The sequence below is a fragment of the Panulirus ornatus genome, chromosome 24 (genome assembly GCF_036320965.1).
Source record: "Panulirus ornatus isolate Po-2019 chromosome 24, ASM3632096v1, whole genome shotgun sequence".
NCBI classification, from domain to species: domain Eukaryota; kingdom Metazoa; phylum Arthropoda; class Malacostraca; order Decapoda; family Palinuridae; genus Panulirus; species Panulirus ornatus.
In genome coordinates, this window is record NC_092247.1 from 6911339 (window position 1) to 6929480 (window position 18142).

At 43.0% G+C, this 18142-nt stretch overlaps 1 protein-coding gene across 2 annotated transcripts in view; it reads right to left on the reverse strand.

The window, feature by feature from the left end:
- The window catches only part of SamDC (S-adenosylmethionine decarboxylase), a 51656-nt gene extending 34514 nt beyond the window's left edge, over positions 1–17142 (reverse strand). For both annotated transcript variants that reach the window (XM_071677083.1, XM_071677082.1), the window contains exons 1-2: positions 16930–17142; positions 7853–7939 (exon numbers count right to left, since the gene is read on the reverse strand). In XM_071677083.1, the coding sequence (XP_071533184.1) occupies positions 7853–7939; positions 16930–17063 (221 nt within the window). In that variant the 5' untranslated portion in view covers positions 17064–17142. The remainder of the gene's footprint in view (positions 1–7852; positions 7940–16929) is intronic.
- Positions 17143–18142: the final 1000 nt, after the last annotated feature.

Sequence of the window (18142 nt, forward strand, 5' to 3'; positions counted from 1 at the left end):
GTGAATAATTAAAAGCAATTCGGCTCCTTTAACCAACACTCGCATGCTCTCTCTCTCTCTCTCTCTCTCTCTCTCTCTCTCTCTCTCTCTCTCTCTCTCTCATATACATCTTGAGGGTTTTTTTCCCTATATTTTTCATTTGTGTGAACTTTGCTGAAGACAGCATGTGAGGCGCAGGACGTAGACAACTGGTACCGTACGGAAAGATCCCACTAAGATTCGAACCCCTGTCACAGAACTCAACGACAATCTCTCTAGTCAGTTCCTTTCTCTTGTCACAGCGTAAATAAAGGGAGGTCTGATTATATATATATATATATATATATATATATATATATATATATATATATATATATATATATATATATATATATTTACCATTTCCCGCGTTAGCGAGGTAGCGTCAAGAACAGAGGACTGGACCTTTGAGTGAATATCCTCACCTGGCCCCCTTCTCTGTTCCTTCTTTTGGAAAATTGATAAAAACCAAGAGGGGAGGATTTCCAGCCCCCCGCACCCTCCCCTTTTAGTCGCCTTCTACAACACGCAGGGAATATGTGTGTATGTGTGTGTGTGTGTGTGTGCCCCAGCCTGAGCCAGGAAGCCATCTTGTTGACAAACCCCCTAAGGGTATATGAAAAGCTGGGTTGACTGTAGACCAACTGCCGCAACCAAGATTCGAACCTATGCGTTCGACCCTGGCCGGCCCGTGAATGCGTTACGGTCGGGAACGTTAACCGCTAAACCACGGGGGCCTAAATGCTTCCATTTCACATATTCTTTAATTAATGAGTTTCTTGCCTTTTCCGCTGGACAGGAGTCACGTCAGGAGCAGACGAGCGAGTCTTTGAGGAATGGGAAAAAAAAAAATTCCTGGTTATCTTTATCTTGTGTTTGAGCTTTTAGAGAGCGATAATACAGAAGGGGAAGATCTGAATAGCCTCCCTCCCACCGCCGTCCCTCTTGGTCGCCTCCCACGACACAAGATAATTTGGGGCGACGCTGGGACGTTACATATCCTTTTTTTTTTTTCCAGTAAAGCTGAGGAAAGTTTTAAGCTTTGAATACGAAAGCTCTACCCTCGATACAGTGCTCTGGCCCCTGAATAAGGCAGCGATTCCAGTAGGACATATACAAAAATGACATGTCGAAAAATCTTAACCTTGAGTATGGGACAGTGGTTTTGAGGAGGCTGTGGAGGTGTGGTTGAGAAGGCTGTGGAGGTGTGGTTGAGGAGGCTGTGGTGGTCTGCTTGAGGAGGCTGTTGGTTGAGGAGGCTATGGAGGTGTGGTTGAGGAGGCTATGGAGGTGTGGTTGAGGAGGCTGTGGTGGTGTGCTTGAGGAGGCTGTGGTGGTGTGCTTGAGGAGGCTATGGAGGTGTGGTTGAGGAGGCTGTGGTGGTGTGGTTGAGGAAGTCGTGGTGGTGTGGTTGAGGAGGCTATGGAGGTGTGGTTGAGGAGGCTATGGAGGTGTGGTTGAGGAGGCTGTGGTGGTGTGGTTGAGGAAGTCGTGGTGGTGTGGTTGGGAGGCTACGGTGGTGTGGTTGAGGAAGTCGTGGTGGTGTGGTTGGGAGGCTACGGTGGTGTGGTTGAGGAAGTCGTGGTGGTGTGGTTGGGAGGCAACGGTGGTGTGGTTGAGGAGGTCGTGGTGGTGTGGTTGGGAAGGCTGTGGTGGTGTGGTTGGGTACGGTGGTGTGGTTGGGGAGGCTACGGTGGTGTGGTTGAGGAGATCGTGGTGGTGTGGTGGAGGTGGTGACTGATGATGTGGCGATGTGGCAGATAAATGGTGTTAGGTGGGCAGGAGTAGTGTGGAGCAGCAGCAGCAGCAGTTACTATGCAGGAGGGCCTGAGGGCCTCGTACAGCTGTGGGTGGATGATACTCGCCAATCATCATCAGGCCTGGCTGTGTGCCTCTGTGTAAAAAGAATTGCCGCCTCTTCTCTTATGTCGTCAGGAAATAGTCAAAAATCTTTTCCTGAAAAGACTTTTTTTTTATTCTTAATATTCGCCCGTGAGCTGTGTCCACGACAACAGAAGGTTGGAGGTCAAGTGATGATCTCGGCAATGTTAGTTTGTCATAATTCCCCTCCACATCTCGTGTGAAAGATTACGTAGCGGCATGTTACTGAGAGGAAGCCAATAGTCGGTTCAAAAAAAAAAGAATGAAGGACACAATACTCTATCGCTGTCTGTATTCTTCTGTATTACATTACAATCTGTCCGATGCCGCAGCAATCTTCGAACGCCATGGTGAATGACAGTGTTCAATGCCTTCCCAACTCGCTTATCTTGCTTCTTAATGCAGTCTACATGACTTTACCGCTACGATAACAGGGGACTATCGAGTCATTTCATTCGATAACGCAACGTCTTCAGATCGCCTACACCACCCAGATAACTTAAGGTCAATATTTGAGATTAAGGTTGTCGTCGAGACCCGAGAGGATCATAAGGTTATAAACAATTACGTCGAAGAGAAGGAAAAAAAATAACTGCTCTCTTCCTCCCGTCCGAAGAGGACTGGTTATGGAGGGAGCGTGACACACTGTGGAGGGAGGGGGGGGGGCGAGATGTGTGTGTGTGACAGGGTCAAGGTTAGTCAGGCCACTTTTAGTTCCCTCCAAGGGTACCCTTGACTGAGGTCATGAGAGTCACGTACGACTCATGATTTCCTAATGAGTGATGACAGGAGAGACGGTCAGCCTCTCCGTCTGTATCATTGTTCGTCCCCGAACTGTTTGCGTCACTTTGACCCCCCCCCCCCTTCCCCCCTGAGCACGACGGCACCACGACCCTGGAGCACGACGACATGACTCTTGAACACGACGGTACGACCCTTAATAATAATAATAATAATAATAATAATAATAATAATAATAATAATGAGAATAATAATCGAACAGATTGTACCCAACTTACCCTGTCACTTAAATCACTTACCATAAGACCGTGAGTTCGCCAGACATCTGAACCCCGATACGACATAGTTAACAAACTGATAAGAACCGTCTGGTTTCTGAGCCGTGTGTGTGTGTGTGTGTGTGTGTGGAAACGAGTGCAGGCAGGGAAGCCAACACCGACAGATGACGAGCGGTAAGCGAAGCCCGGAGTCAGACACAAGCACCAAGCAGAGCGCGGAAGAACATTCTACGTGGCTCGACGAATGTTTGGCTAAGCTGCTTAAACCATGGAAGGCAATACGTTGTCGTCACCTCTCTTCTTCTTCTTCAAGACGGGGCAGTTGTTGTTATGTCTGCTCTGCGACTCGTGAGGCAACCCAACCCCCTCACATTTCCCCATCAGATAAAGAAAGCGGCATAAACCTGAAGTACGGCGGTAGTCACTTAAAAGCACGATGGGTAGGGCCAATAAGCGTGAGAGTTGGGGCTCTATAGTATGACGACTTGGTCTCTTCTCTTTGATTTATCCCTTAAAAATCAGGTCAGAGTTCAGAAGAGAGTCAGGTCAAATGTTCAAGGTCATCGTACCTTGAGGGTCGTACCGTCGTGCTCAAGGTGGGGTTGGAATCCAGCACGTCTTACGTGTGGCGGGGAGAACAACAATACGACCCCCAACACAACCTCCAAAGGAATCCGTCACCACCTCATCGCTTCCCTGTCCTTCACGTGCGTCCTCTAGCCAGTGTTGCACCACAGGAGGAGGACTAAATGCGTTAAGTCATCCCTATGACGCAGTTTTCTTCGAGGATTATCATTCCACACTGATCGCCAGTCAGCCTTGTGTTCCCTCGTCATCACGCTCTTGCTGCCATGTACCGCCATGGTTAAAATCAGACGAATTTTTCCATGCCCACCCGTCAGTATTACACCCCATGTATGTGCTGTATCCTACACATCCTTCGGACATCCTCTGTTCCACCACCGCTTTAACGTAGGAAAAGACTCATTTCCGATCCCCATTCTGATTCGCAGAGAAGCACGAAAACGCTGATCTAGGAAAATTCTAGAAAAAAAAAAAAAATAAAAATTCTCAAATTTACTGAATTCGGATGAACGTAATTAATAGCAATGATGCGAGGGGCACGTTAAACAAGCAACCCTCAGACGCGGCTCCTGTTGCAGTGTGCTGGGCGTCGTCTGAGGCAAGGAAGAAGGCCAACTCCCAGCCGTCTGGGGCCGAGGAAGAATGCTAACCCTGCACCTCCCAGGGGGTATGCCCTGTTCACCGTCAAAGTGGGTCTTTTACGCTTTGTTTTGCTACGTCAACAAGTGAGAAGCCTGCGTCACAGAGGTTAATTACTGACGCACGGGATGGATGAGGAGGGCTTTAAGTACACCCAGAGAGAGAGAGAGAGAGAGAGAGAGAGAGAGAGAGAGAGAGAGAGAGAGAGAGAGAGAGAGAGAGAGAGAGAGAGATCCAAGTGCTCGTGATTTCATTCTTGCAGAATTTCAGGGGGATGTTTCGACGAGGATGTGTTCACTATAGGGGAATTAGATGTAGAGATAGGAAATGTTACAGTCCTTACGTATGCTGAACTGGATGATGGTACAAGATGGATTTGCGAGGAATGAGGCATATATATATATATATATATATATATATATATATATATATATATATATATATATATATATATATACTTATGGATGGTGGTACCATCACCAGTGGGTGGATTGTGCATCATAAAAGTCCCTCTATTTGGAGCATATCCCTAGAGGCTTATTAAAGTGGTCCTACGTTTGCACATTAATGTATGAAAATAAACATGCTCTCATTTGTATGTAGACAAAGTGTCCTTTGAGGCAAAAGTACCGTACCACCCTATCATTATGGACTTAATGATTTTCATGGGTCCAAGAAAATGCTACATAAGCATAACATTAATGAACTTTATATTTCAAACCAGCCTTATCCTATCCCAATTCACTTCATCCTTCTGTGTTTAGTGCACTTCACCACGATCTAATCTAAAACAAGATAGGTAGGATGTTAGTTTCCAATATCATGACATTAGTCAATTATACATTTTTAATCTTGTTCTAACCTCTCACCCCCTAAAAAATACACTAATAAGAACGATAAAGTTCAGATATTGTGATGTAAACCACTTTCTTTGTGCGAGATGAAAAAAGAAATGGAGGGGTAATTTATCTAGTTTAAAAGTTAGTCTGCAAAAGATAAGCGAGCATAACTTAGGTGTTGCTTAACAAAGGTTTTATGTGAGTGTCAGCAAGTGCAGTTGGCTCAGTCATTTTGAACTTAGGTGCCTTGAGAGACATCAAGCTCTTGTTGCTTTATTTCTATATTTCTAGGGTTGAGCATTGATAGAAAAGTACTAGCAGAAGTGCTCTTATTGGAGTGATTTTCTTTTGTAGGTTACACTGCAAGTCTCTCATATTGCAATAAAAGATGAAGGTGTGACAACAGGTGGAATGTTATATCAGTCTTATTTTGATGTTCTATGCATACTTCCCTAAAATCCAGTAGGTATGGTTTAATATGATTACTGTATGTATATATATATATATATATATATATATATATATATATATATATATATATATATATATATATATATATATATTTTGCGCTGTCTCCCGCGTTTGCGAGGTAGCGCAAGGAAACAGACGAAAGAAATGGCCCAACCCACCCCCATACACATGTATATACATACGTCCACACACGCAAATATACATACCTACACAGCTTTCCATGGTTTACCCCAGACGCTTCACATGCCCTGATTCAATCCACTGACAGCACGTCAACCCCGGTATACCACATCGCTCCAATTCACTCTATTCCTTGCCCTCCTTTCACCCTCCTGCATGTTCAGGCCCCGATCACACAAAATCCTTTTTCACTCCATCTTTCCACCTCCAATTTGGTCTCCCTCTTCTCCTCGTTCCCTCCACCTCCGACACATATATCCTCTTGGTCAATCTTTCCTCACTCATTCTCTCCATGTGCCCAAACCATTTCAAAACACCCTCTTCTGCTCTCTCAACCACGCTCTTTTTATTTCCACACATCTCTCTTACCTTTACGTTACTTACTCGATCAAACCACCTCACACCACACATTGTCCTCAAACATCTCATTTCCAGCACATCCATCCTCCTGCGCACAACTCTATCCATAGCCCACGCCTCGCAACCATACAACATTGTTGGAACCACTATTCCTTCAAACATACCCATTTTTGCTTTCCGAGATAACAAAGGTTATATATATATATATATATATATATATATATATATATATATATATATATATATATATATATATATATATCCCTGGGGATAGGGGAGAAAGAATACTTCCCACGTATTCCCTGCGTGTCGTAGAAGGCGACTAAAAGGGGAGGGAGCGGGGGGCTGGAAATCATCCCCTCGCGTTTTTCTCAATTTTCCAAAAGAAGGAACAGAGAAAGGGGCCAGGTGAGGATATTCCCTCAAAGGCCCAGTCCTCTGTTCTTAACGCTACCTCGCTAACGCGGGAAATGGCGAATAGTACGAAAAAGAAAGATATATATATATATATATATATATATATATATATATATATATATATATATATATATATATATATATATATATCCTCGTGTACCTGAACACAAAGGACAACTGACGAATACTGCCAAAGGGGAATTTTAAAAGAAGTTATTCGAAAGAAGAGCCATCAAGTAAAACAGATGAAATATAAAGTGGTAGGAAGAAATAGATAGAGAAGAGAGGTGTTGGATGCCTTACACATGATAAGGATAAAGGTTCGGATATCTCTGTGACTAGATTAAGACATAGACACCAAAGTGGATCGGAATATGGGACAGGTTGTGAAGATGAGAAACGAGTCTAGATGTTTCAAGGGAGGAGGTAGGTGTAAACTTCGAGCACTGTTAAAAAAAAAAATTAAATATACTACATAAGTTTAAATTAAGAGATAAGGATAAATAACGTAACCAGATTAATAAAAAGGATAAATGACGTCGCTAAATTCTGGAAATCATATACATTGGAAATAGTTGTGAGATGACTACATCAGGAATTCCATGTCAAACTGCAGGCAACTACCCCCCACCCCACCCCGCGGGGTGAATCCGAACCTGTACAGACCAGGCCCAGCCCGTTAGCCACCCTGCTCTGGTTACACAGATCCTGTAATTACAACCAAGCCAGCTGCTGCTCCGTCTCCTCCGTCACACCTGTGTTAAAAGACACCCTCGCCACACCAGGCCCGCGCGTCGTGTCTTACATCTGTCAGTGAAGGACGTCGAGCCCACAGGGACTTCGTTTCACGTTGCCAAAAGACTACCAGCAATCCTAACACGGAGGGTGTAAAATAAGACAGGCCAGAGCCTTACGTGTTCACGCCCATGGGTCGTATAGCCGTTCTCAGGGGGTCGTATTCCCGTTGCTCAAGGGTTATACCGCTGTACACAGGGGTCCGTGTTGTGCACCTCGCTCACCGTCGCTCACCGTGCAGATATTTATAACCTAAACTGATGCTGTGCAGGCGGTTGGTGCTCCTGTCCGTGAAACATGCACGGACGGCCAGGGGGGTCGAACCCACACAGGTTTGAATCCTGAGTCGGGCCATTTTTTCCGCAGTCCACCCAGCTCTTCATCCTCCCCTTGAGAATAGTTCAATAAATTGGATTAGGAAAAAAAAAATAACCAAGATTCATACGCAAAATTACCAAAAGTTCTGCAGAACAATCAAGCAATATACGATATACGGAGAGCTACAGTACAGAATTGTCTTCACGCCTACAGAAGGCGTGAAAGTCAGTTGGTGGCTACACCTTGCCGTTTACAGCTATGATAACGGTGGCAGCTGATAAGCCCAACATCCAACCAATCCCATTCCTATACGACTAGCCAATCACGTACCTCAGTAAGTAGGCGTCCAGCTCCTCAGTGGAAGTCATGGAGATAATCTCACAGCGGACAACCTGCATCACTGCCTCCAACTGCGACCTGGAATGAAATAAGAGTGAACAGTGAGGACCTTATAATACAGTGGTGGGTACAGGGGAGGACCTTATCATACAGTGGTGGGTACAGGGGAGGACCTTATCATACAGTGGTGGGTACAGGGGAGGACCTTATCATACACCAGTGGGTGTAGAGGTTGACCTTGTCATACACTGGGACCTACACATAACATGGTGTTAAAAGAACTGAAGCTATGCATCACTCAAGACCACTTAAGGAAATAAATATATAAACAAAAAAGAAACTGCAACTGGATGAGAGCGAGTCCAGGCAACGCCATGACTACCTTCCTGTGTGTGTGTGTGTGTGTGTGTGTGTGTGTGTGTGTGTGTGTGTGTGTTTTCCAGCCCCTCACACCCGGATCCTGCAAGCGATCTCGACTCCTTTGAGCACGACGCTAACACCCTTGGGTATATGCTGGCCTGGCCTCTGACCTGACACACCCCGCCCCATTATGGATCAGGTCAAAGATCAGGTCACCATACCCAAGAAGGCGTTATTATGGTCAAGGGTTATACGTCAGAGGGTAACGGTCGTACCTTCGTGGCTCAAGGATTGTACGTGCATTAACGACATGCTTGGAGTCTTACCGTTGTGTTCAAGGGTCTTAACAGTCGTGTCCCATATGGTTCAGCGGGTCGTACAGTCGTGTATTACACACTCAAGTGAACTTTTAGCACCAGGGAACAAGAAGATCCTTGCAACTGTGAATGAAGACGTTTCGTTACCATCAGCATCTGTGTTTGGATGCTTGCCACATTATTTCCGATACGGTCGAGTAGCTTTATGTTGATATTCACTATCAAGGTAAACGTCCCCAGACCCATGCATAATGAATATGTTAATGTGTTACAACGAGTTTGATATGAAGATTCCAGTCACATGCTATGTGTACCCATGTCATTCTATTTAGTTACAAAATGGAAGATTATTGGCTTTTCCTTAGCCCACAGGGAACTGAGTAGTCAAAGTATGCTTGGCAGCCCATTGGCCAAGTGGGTCATTAAGGGGTTTTACTTAAACCATAGCTATGGGCCCCCATGGTACTCTCACTTAAACACATCATCAACAATCAAATAATAATCTCTAGTAATTACTACTAGCAATAATAAGGCAACCACAGTACTTTTTTTTCGAACCTGTACCTATATATACTAACATATGTACCATCGTATCCCTGGGGATAGGGGAGAAAGAATACTTCCCACGTATTCCCTGCGTGTCGAAGAAGGCGTCTAAAAGGGGAGGGAGCGGGGGGCGCTAGAAATCACCCCCCCCCCCTCTCGTCTTTAATTTTCCAAAAGAAGGAACAGAGAAGAGGGCTAAGTGAGGATATTCCCTCATAGACTCAGTCCTCTGTTCTTAACGCTACAGAAAATATCAAAGTTGACATTAGAGGTACAAAGACCACACCAACGCAAGATCCCAGCGAGGCCGTCTGGCCTGAACTATCACCGCGCAATCTAGCACAGATAAACGGAGCCTAAAAATGTTTCATGAGACCCGTGCAAGTGCCTGATATCTGTAGCACCAATCATCAACAAACAAACATGGAGGCTACTGTTCATTTCTCTGGGGAACGTATCAAGCAATCCCAGTGACGCTACCTCCAAAACCCTAATGAAAAAGGGTCAGTGGGGATTATAGGCTACCGAGGAGTGAGGTCGTGTTACCATCGTCCAGGGATGAAGAAGGTCACTTCAGTGTCTTGAAACTGTATGACTTGTCCTTATTCTCCTTCTTCACGTAAAGACGCGCAATAAATGGGTAAAACGTCGAGTTTAAAGATTAATAATAATCAACCCTGGACAGCTGCAGAGAAGTTGCCTTCGCTCACCCCCCTGAAATAAGCAGACTCCTACAATAAACAGACCCTAGATATATATGTACGTATATACAAACCTCCAACACAGGGGTCCCGGGTTCGATCCTGGCTGTTGGAGGATTATATGTTCTATGAAGGTGCGCGTAACTACGAACTTTATTCGTTTGTTTGTGTGTGTATATATATATATATATATATATATATATATATATATATATATATATATATATATATATATATATATATATATATGGACCTCTCATATCAAGCGGGGCTTCGAGAGACAGGCAGGCCTTTCCTAACTCACTGACAGAGACGAGAAATATTTTGAATCAAATTGTCTGTAGTTACAATGCGAAGAAACTGATAATATTCCTCACATAGCAGCACGGACGAAGTTCTGACGGAAAAAAAAAAGTTATAAATGTTAAGATGTCTTAAAAACGAGCGGCTAGACCGAAAGCGAATGAGTCCTCTGCTCCAGACGAAGTTTATCGTACAATCTTAAAAGATTGTTGGGAGTATCTCGGTACTCCACACGCTGCTGATCCGCTCAACTAAGTTAGGACGACTTGCCAGAGCCGCAGACAATGGCTAATGTCAGTAATATACAAAAGAGGTGACATGTCTTTTCCCATGTCGACCAATTAGTTTCAATTTGGTGGCAGATATGCTACTGGGAGCAATAATGCAGCTCGATTTCACCTTAACAAAAAGGATTTCAAGCATGGCTTCGCTTAGGAACGTTCGTTAATGTCTTGTAGGCTTACTTTCGTTTTCGCAAAGGTTTCCACCCGGTGTTAATAGGTAATTCTGAAAAGGATTAAAGAACAGATTCTGATGCAGAATCCAGTGGGTTAGTACCAATGTATCAACAACACCTCTGCCTTGGTCAGCGTCCCACAGGATTCTACCCTCCGGGCTCTGTTATCTATCATTCATATCAATAACACAGATAGTGAGATTATCGATTAAAAACATACGCTGGAGGCTCCTCCACTCTAGCAAAAGTCCACATTAAGGTCGCGCATATACGACAGACATTTACGGTCCACTCCAACATTCACATCGGCGACGTCCGTTGTGGCAATATTTACATCCAGGTAAGTAACAACTGAGAATTCTATTCCAACAGACAAGACTTTCAACAACGATTCCTTAAAAATCACAGCGAATACAATGTTCCTAACTTATACTACTGTGCGTTCTAAAAGCACAGCGAATACGATGTTCCTAACATATACTACTATGCGTTCTAAAAAAAAAACATCAACAAGCTCTGAGTCTGGCACCAAGAGATGCTGCACATAAAAAAGGAAAAAAAAATATAAGCGGCAAAGTAATGAATGGAATCACTTGGCCCCAAGCCTCTGGCAGCTGTACATACGATTCTCAAAGTTACCGATCCTGAAAGGCATTCATTCAGAAAATCTCTCTCCTACTATATATAAAATTACAACGATAAAAGGTGTTCCGCTGTCAAATGATTATTGAATGTGCTGACGTCGGTTCATAGGCTTTAATGATATCCTTCATCAACAAAACGAAGCAGCTCCAACAGAACGAAGAATAACGTTCGAAACAATATTGTTTGAGGCCAATCCACATGGCAAATATACTGATTGTAGCCCCGATCCTTTCAATACGATGACTAGCTGAAGGATATGCATATATAAACACAAAGCTGCCTTCATAATCTTAATAACTAGGAATGCATAGCACCCACGAGAAAGTTTTCGACTCGAAATTTACAAATAATTCATCCACCACCAACTCCATTAAACAGAAACGAACTCCACAAATTGGGGGAGCCCGTGTCTTTTTTTTTTTTTTTAATGCTTTTACAATCTAATCTCTTGATCCCAACGTCAGGAGCCTTGAGCGCACTGTACAACTCTTGAAAATGATGACCTGACCTTTGACCTGACCCTTAAGCCACATAGCGCCCCAAGGATATCTCAGAAGGGTTAAATCTGGCCTCACATACTTGTACTAACTAGTAAACTAGGTGAATTGATTTGAACTTTTAAAATGCATATGACAGTGAATTAATCAATATGGAAAATATACTATTTCTCATTTTTTCCATCATACCTTAACATATTTCTTCAGTTTTTTAGCTAGACACTACGGGATTTGTTGGGTTTTACGGTCAGCGACCGAGGAGGAAATTCATTAGGCCTGCAACTCTATTTAATATGTGATCGAAATCAACCCTAAATACCTATTTAAGCCAAGCTTATTTAGAGGTATTAGGAACCTTTCTACCTAATCCTAAAGGATCTGGTCAGAGATCAGGCCATCATACACAGGGGTCCAACACTGTGTGCACAGGTCGTACCGTCGTGTTCAGTCATATGTCTGCACGCATTAAGCAGAGGCACTTCTGCTATCGGCAAAGGCACCTCTGTTATCATCAGATCGCTTGTGAATTCATTCACCACTAACACGGAGTACGACTTGGACCCATGACAGGCTGGCAGTAAGACGGTGGCTCGTGCCAGGGCTGAGAAATTGCGTACCTAACAACAACTGACGCACCACAAACTGACCTGGTGGGAGGGCATTCCACAAACGTCAAACGTGGCATCTGCAGCAGCTAAGTAGCATGAGATAAATAGCATCCGATACTCCTGCAGTATTCAGACGATGTCTTCACCAACTGGGGGCAAATATCTGACTGACTGGATATACCGTAATTGAGTTAAAGGGGAAATTGGTTTTCCTGTGATCTAGCGACGAAAGACCGACTGCGATAAACAAGCAAAAAGCAACCATGAAAAATAAAACACAAGGACAGGGGTTCCCTATCCTGAGATTGAGCATGTTATTACCTTTTCATCATACTTTATAACCCTAGAACCCCCCCCCCCCCCTTCTCGAAACGGTGCTCCTACAGCTTTAAGGCTACGATACTCTCCATCTTTCCTGGTTTAATAAACTTTACCCATAAATGTGGATTTATTTTGGGTGGGGTCGCAATTACCTTGGAAAAATTGAGTTAAGTCCTCGAGGAAAAAAAGGAAGGGGGGAGGGGGGGTAAGAGCAAGTGCATTAAGCATATTACATGTTCTCTAAAACAGGAAAAATCCATCTGTTTATTGCCATGTTTCCTGACGCCTGTGGATCATGCGCCCCGCTCCCCTTACAGTGAGAGATTACTGCAAATGTCGTATAAGACGTTGGGCATATTTTACATGAATTTAAGGACATTCTTCTGTCTTTCATCTTTGTACCTACAGACGCGTAATGACCTAACTCAACCACCAAACTTAACCTTTCACGTCATAAACTTAACAACTAAAGATTGCATTACTGCGCTTGCGAACAGACAGACTGTCTCCGGGACCCATTTTTCTTTAAGATTTCTTTATACTTTTTCGTTTATTACACATCTATAAGTTTAAACGACTGCCGTATCTTGTCACTTACTATCTTAAATGTAAAACCTCAACATCTACACAATTCTATTTTCATCATGTCATTTCCATACCGCCGCCAACTATTGCGACCATGGGATTCTGAAACCCCGCCAAATCACTGGGTTTGGCGTGTAACAAGCGACGGCTGCTTGGCTTTAGTCGTGTGTAAGATTAGTAATGTCCTAAAATAAGATCGCATGAATCAACTTCCTCTTTCCTTTATAGTTTTTATTTAACTGTCCAATGCATCTTTCATCCGATATTAATCATTTGAAGCACGACGGCATAAAAAGTGTACGAGCTCTCTCTCGCTTAGGATGTTTCTGCTCTGAGCGTACTCAGCAATTTGCTTTATGATCATCTTTCCCGGTACTCACCAGACCACAATCGTCAAACTCCTCTAGAATTACGGGAAAATTGCCATTTTTTTTTTTCTTTTAACGACAGGTATAATAACTTTTGGCATTTCACTTCCTTGGCATCTTACCATTACCAATATCATCTTGAGTAACATTTCAAGTGGCCTATCAAACGCACCTATACAACTCTTCAACACGTCAAGAAACTTCCAAGTTCATCAGCTCTAAATGGGTCAAGTGCGTTTACAAGTCTGTTTATATCTCTTCTAAACATTTTAGTTCTTTCCAAGATCTCTTCCCCATCCCATCTCACAGGTGTTGGGGGCTTTAGTGTCTCCCGTTATCAACAATCCAGAATATGCTATCATCTCCCTGCGTACCTTTACATCACCTGCTTTAACTCTTAGTCCTAAATCATTTGACCTGATTCGCTGCTGAATATGTGACACTTCACTCGAGAATGAGTTTCAACAGTAACAAGATAAGAATCTATATTCCTCTCTTTATCCCTATGCCTAGTACTGCCCTATCTTTGTCCATTCTTGACAGAATACTTAGGTCTTCCTACAGTGCTATCAAATCTTCCTCTGAATTCATCGTCTAATATCGTCTAAAAACTTGCTGAAAGTACTACAATATCTAGTTACTTATGTTACCAATAATAAACAACAAAGTTCGGAGGACAGGGCCCTGTGTAACACCAACACCGCCTGAGGTGGTGTCCTGGGCTGATTTCACTTCATGCTAGTTCTCTGTTCACCTTTTTCGTATTCAGGCAATGAGAATTCGTCCATATCAAGAATGGTACAAATTTCGATCTAGAACCAATAACCACATTCCTAATGATGCCACACACCACATTTCATGGAGATGTTTAACTCGAAGGCAGCCACCAGAGACAGGATACCAAGGTCAGTCTACATGGAGATAAGCGAGCGGGGCTGGGTAGGCGGTAGTCAGGTAATAATGAGGTCAAGACCCATGGGTTTAGCTTAAACAGGGGGGTGAGACGTGCAGCAACTACAAATATTCCGACCAGTATGTCGTGCCTTGCCTTTTTCAGCACTGTCCTTATGATATCACTATAGAAGTGCTTTTCCCTCCATGGCAAAATATCATCGTAAACTTATTTACTATTCTGGGTACGAAAGCATGATCCAATATTGTGTATGGAGGTTAAATTCTTGAGCAAGACGAAGCGACCTTTCAGCACGAGGATACCACACTTGTGGTATGATGACCTGTGCCTTTGAACTCAACCTGGTCAAAAGCATAGGCAATAATTCCCAAAGCATCAAGCTCAAGTATCGTAACGTTGTCAAAGTACGTGGTACGCAACTGAACAAATTTCTTGTCAAAGACTATAACTACTCTGCAAGTTTTCAAGGCAGGTACAATATACATACCCAAATTGTGATCAACCTTTACGGCTGCGAAAATGTCCCCAAACACTTTCCCGCTCCCCCACGAAGTACCCTGATTGGATGAACTGTGTGCTTGTGCTGTGGAGCCACATGTAGATTTCCAGATACGTTGCGATAGCGGGGTCCTTACACAGAGGGTACGTTAACTAACCATGATTACGTTATGATCAGTACCCTGACTAGCAACCATAATCCAGCTTTGACCAATAACCATGACTTAAATATGACCAGAAACCGTGTCACGGTTAAGATCGGTAATTATGACCCACTATGACCCATAACCCCGCAATGATCCAACTATGACCAAAAACCACAGGTCAGCTATGACCAGAAACCATGACCTGACCATACCCAGCTATGGCCAACAACCATGCTTTAGCAAAGACGAAGAACCAACACCTTGATGCGAGAAATCTAGACTAGGCCACCAGGAACAATGTCAGCTATAAATAAGAATCCTAAAACCTAGGAGCAGCCTAGCTACTGCGACCCTCTTCCCCATTCTCGATGTTAAATTCATTAAATCCTATTTACCCTCGGGTACATTGTAGGTTAGGCTTGGCTCGGCGTCACCATGAGGTAAACATTAACAGTTGCCAAGCACGACGCTTTGTTCCTTCTGTCGGTTTTCTCACTACAGATCTCAAAGGTAAAAAGCTTCATGCTGATAATTCCCCTAAATATTTTTTTTCCTTTCGAATGTCCAGTAGTTCAATGGCTATACGACAAACTCTCTTCTCTTGGAAATGTACGGTATTCTAGTTCAAACCTGTACAAGAAAAACAATCTTGGCAATGTAACCAAAACATGCTTGACAATACACACTACAATCAACTAAGTACAAAAAACAAATACATACGCTATACTCGCTCCACAACTTACCTTCTAGTGTAACATCATGTTTGGAGTCATTTCGCATACCACATGAACTATCAAATATACGCACCTCGCATTTATTCTTGATCTTGCTGCGCTGTTGTGTTCAGCATTAAACTATAACGAATATTTCTAACAAACATTTACACTTATAATGCAACTTTTATCATATTAATGGAAAGTTCGTACCTTATAAGATTTACATTTAAGGTTTCCTGAAGGTTTGATGTTTCCTTAACTAACATATTTGATACTTAACTCCTTCCGACTTCCTAGTTTAAAAAAGACGACCCAATGCTGACGAACTTAATATTCTTAGTGCCTTGGATAACCTAAATGGAAAAGGCTCGTGCTATTCCTGACTGATTTCCTCTTATGGGAAGAAACCTCGAGCACCGAAGAATTATTCTCAGCCTTTTCTAACAAGATATCGCTGCACTTAAACGTGTCAGCGGAGGGTTTGCAAAACAAAAATAATCCTAATCACACTGATAACTGGTGTGGGGATAATGAACTACGAGGAGCAGAAGCACTATTCTCACGCAATAACTTAGTTTGTCTCACCATCACAAAATTACATATATAAACCGTTCTTAGAAAACGAATGTCTACCGCACAAGAAGACATTTTCACTGTACCCTCATGCACTCACAAGATACGTTATCAATACTAATGGCGGCTTTCGTCAGACTACAACAAAATTGCAATACATTACTGTACATGATACATCTTGTTATAAACGTGTTCGTTTCGCACTTTGTTGTTAAGGATGCAGACAATATAAGACGGGTGATGTCAAAAGCTTTCTAAACGAATGGTCACCTGAATCGACCATTCACCAGTTATAGTGCATGTATGAAGACTTAACAATAGACACGCTACTAACCGGATAATCACCGATAATAATTAAGCCCACACTGCAGTTGGTGCTGAAAACACAAAGGAAAATAACAACCACTTGTCACTCACGTCACCGGGAACAGCGGCAACACCGCAGCTCAATACAAGTTGGCCAATGAACCGACGTTGGTCTCAGAATTTGCTTAGTATTTCCCTGGTTCCCTACCTTGGGATTTTCCTCAGATCACAGTTTGAAGTCATTCCATCTTTCCTGGTAAACCACACCTCCATGAGTTTCTCCACACCTTCAAAGAAATGAGTATTATTATCAGCGATCATATTAGCGAGAGTTTGGGACATAGTGCACTGAAGTACAGATGACAACTGGTTGAGAGCCGGCCGGCCAGGGTGTGTGTGAAGCGTCCCAGCCTCGCCGGCCGCAGTCGGCCTGCGCCGCTCAGGTGCCAGATAGATATTTAACTGGATGCAAGACACTGCCTTGTGAATGAACGGCCGGAACACGGTCATGCTCAAGTGGTGGACGAGTCTTCATATTACGTTTACGACGGTGGACTTAATTTCGTTGGGGTAAGGATCTGCATCCCTAACCAATGGAAATTACACGGAATAGAACGCCATTCATGAGCATGGCAAGTTGAACAGTCATAAAAGAGGTATGGGAGACAGGCACGAGAGGAAAGGCTCACGCGTGCCACAAGTTGTCACGCTACCGTGAATTTAAATTACATCAAAGACAACAGACATGTTTTGAAAAAAACAATGCAAACTTTACACTCCAACGTACGGCTCGTTTATATTCAGTGAACTTTTGTCAGCGTCATATACTATGTTGAAAACCAGTTTACATATATGATGTACTGGATTACAAAGTGGCATAAGGTCAAGGGTCGCCATTTGAGAGCCAGGCCACAGGCAATAGTTCGTGTGGTTTCAGGGCCAAGCCTCATCTCTACCCTTTTTCCTCAATTTAGTTACAAACATATATCTTGTAAAGTGTTTTGCAGCAATCATTTTCTGTGATAATCTCTAAGAAATACATTTTCTTTATGAGTGATAGTTTACTTCTATCGTTAAGACGTTTTAGAACTATCAGCTTTAACGTTTTATTCTCCATGAATACTGTTAAAGGTCAAGCCAAATTTGAATTATTCCTACGAAAGGATGTACTACCTATAATATAATAATTTCCAACTTGAAATGCTTTGATACATATGCTAATTGTGGGTCAAGAGACATTCATCTGCCAAGAAAAACATCCCATAAGCATTATTATGGTGATGAAAAGGGAATTTCCAATTAGCTTGAACGCTGCGTTCAAATATAAGCTAAATTAATAACATAAATCAGAGATTTCTGCTAAAGAGCTACAGTGTACATGTATTCAAAACAGATCTAAGGTAATGTGAACAGACAGAGCA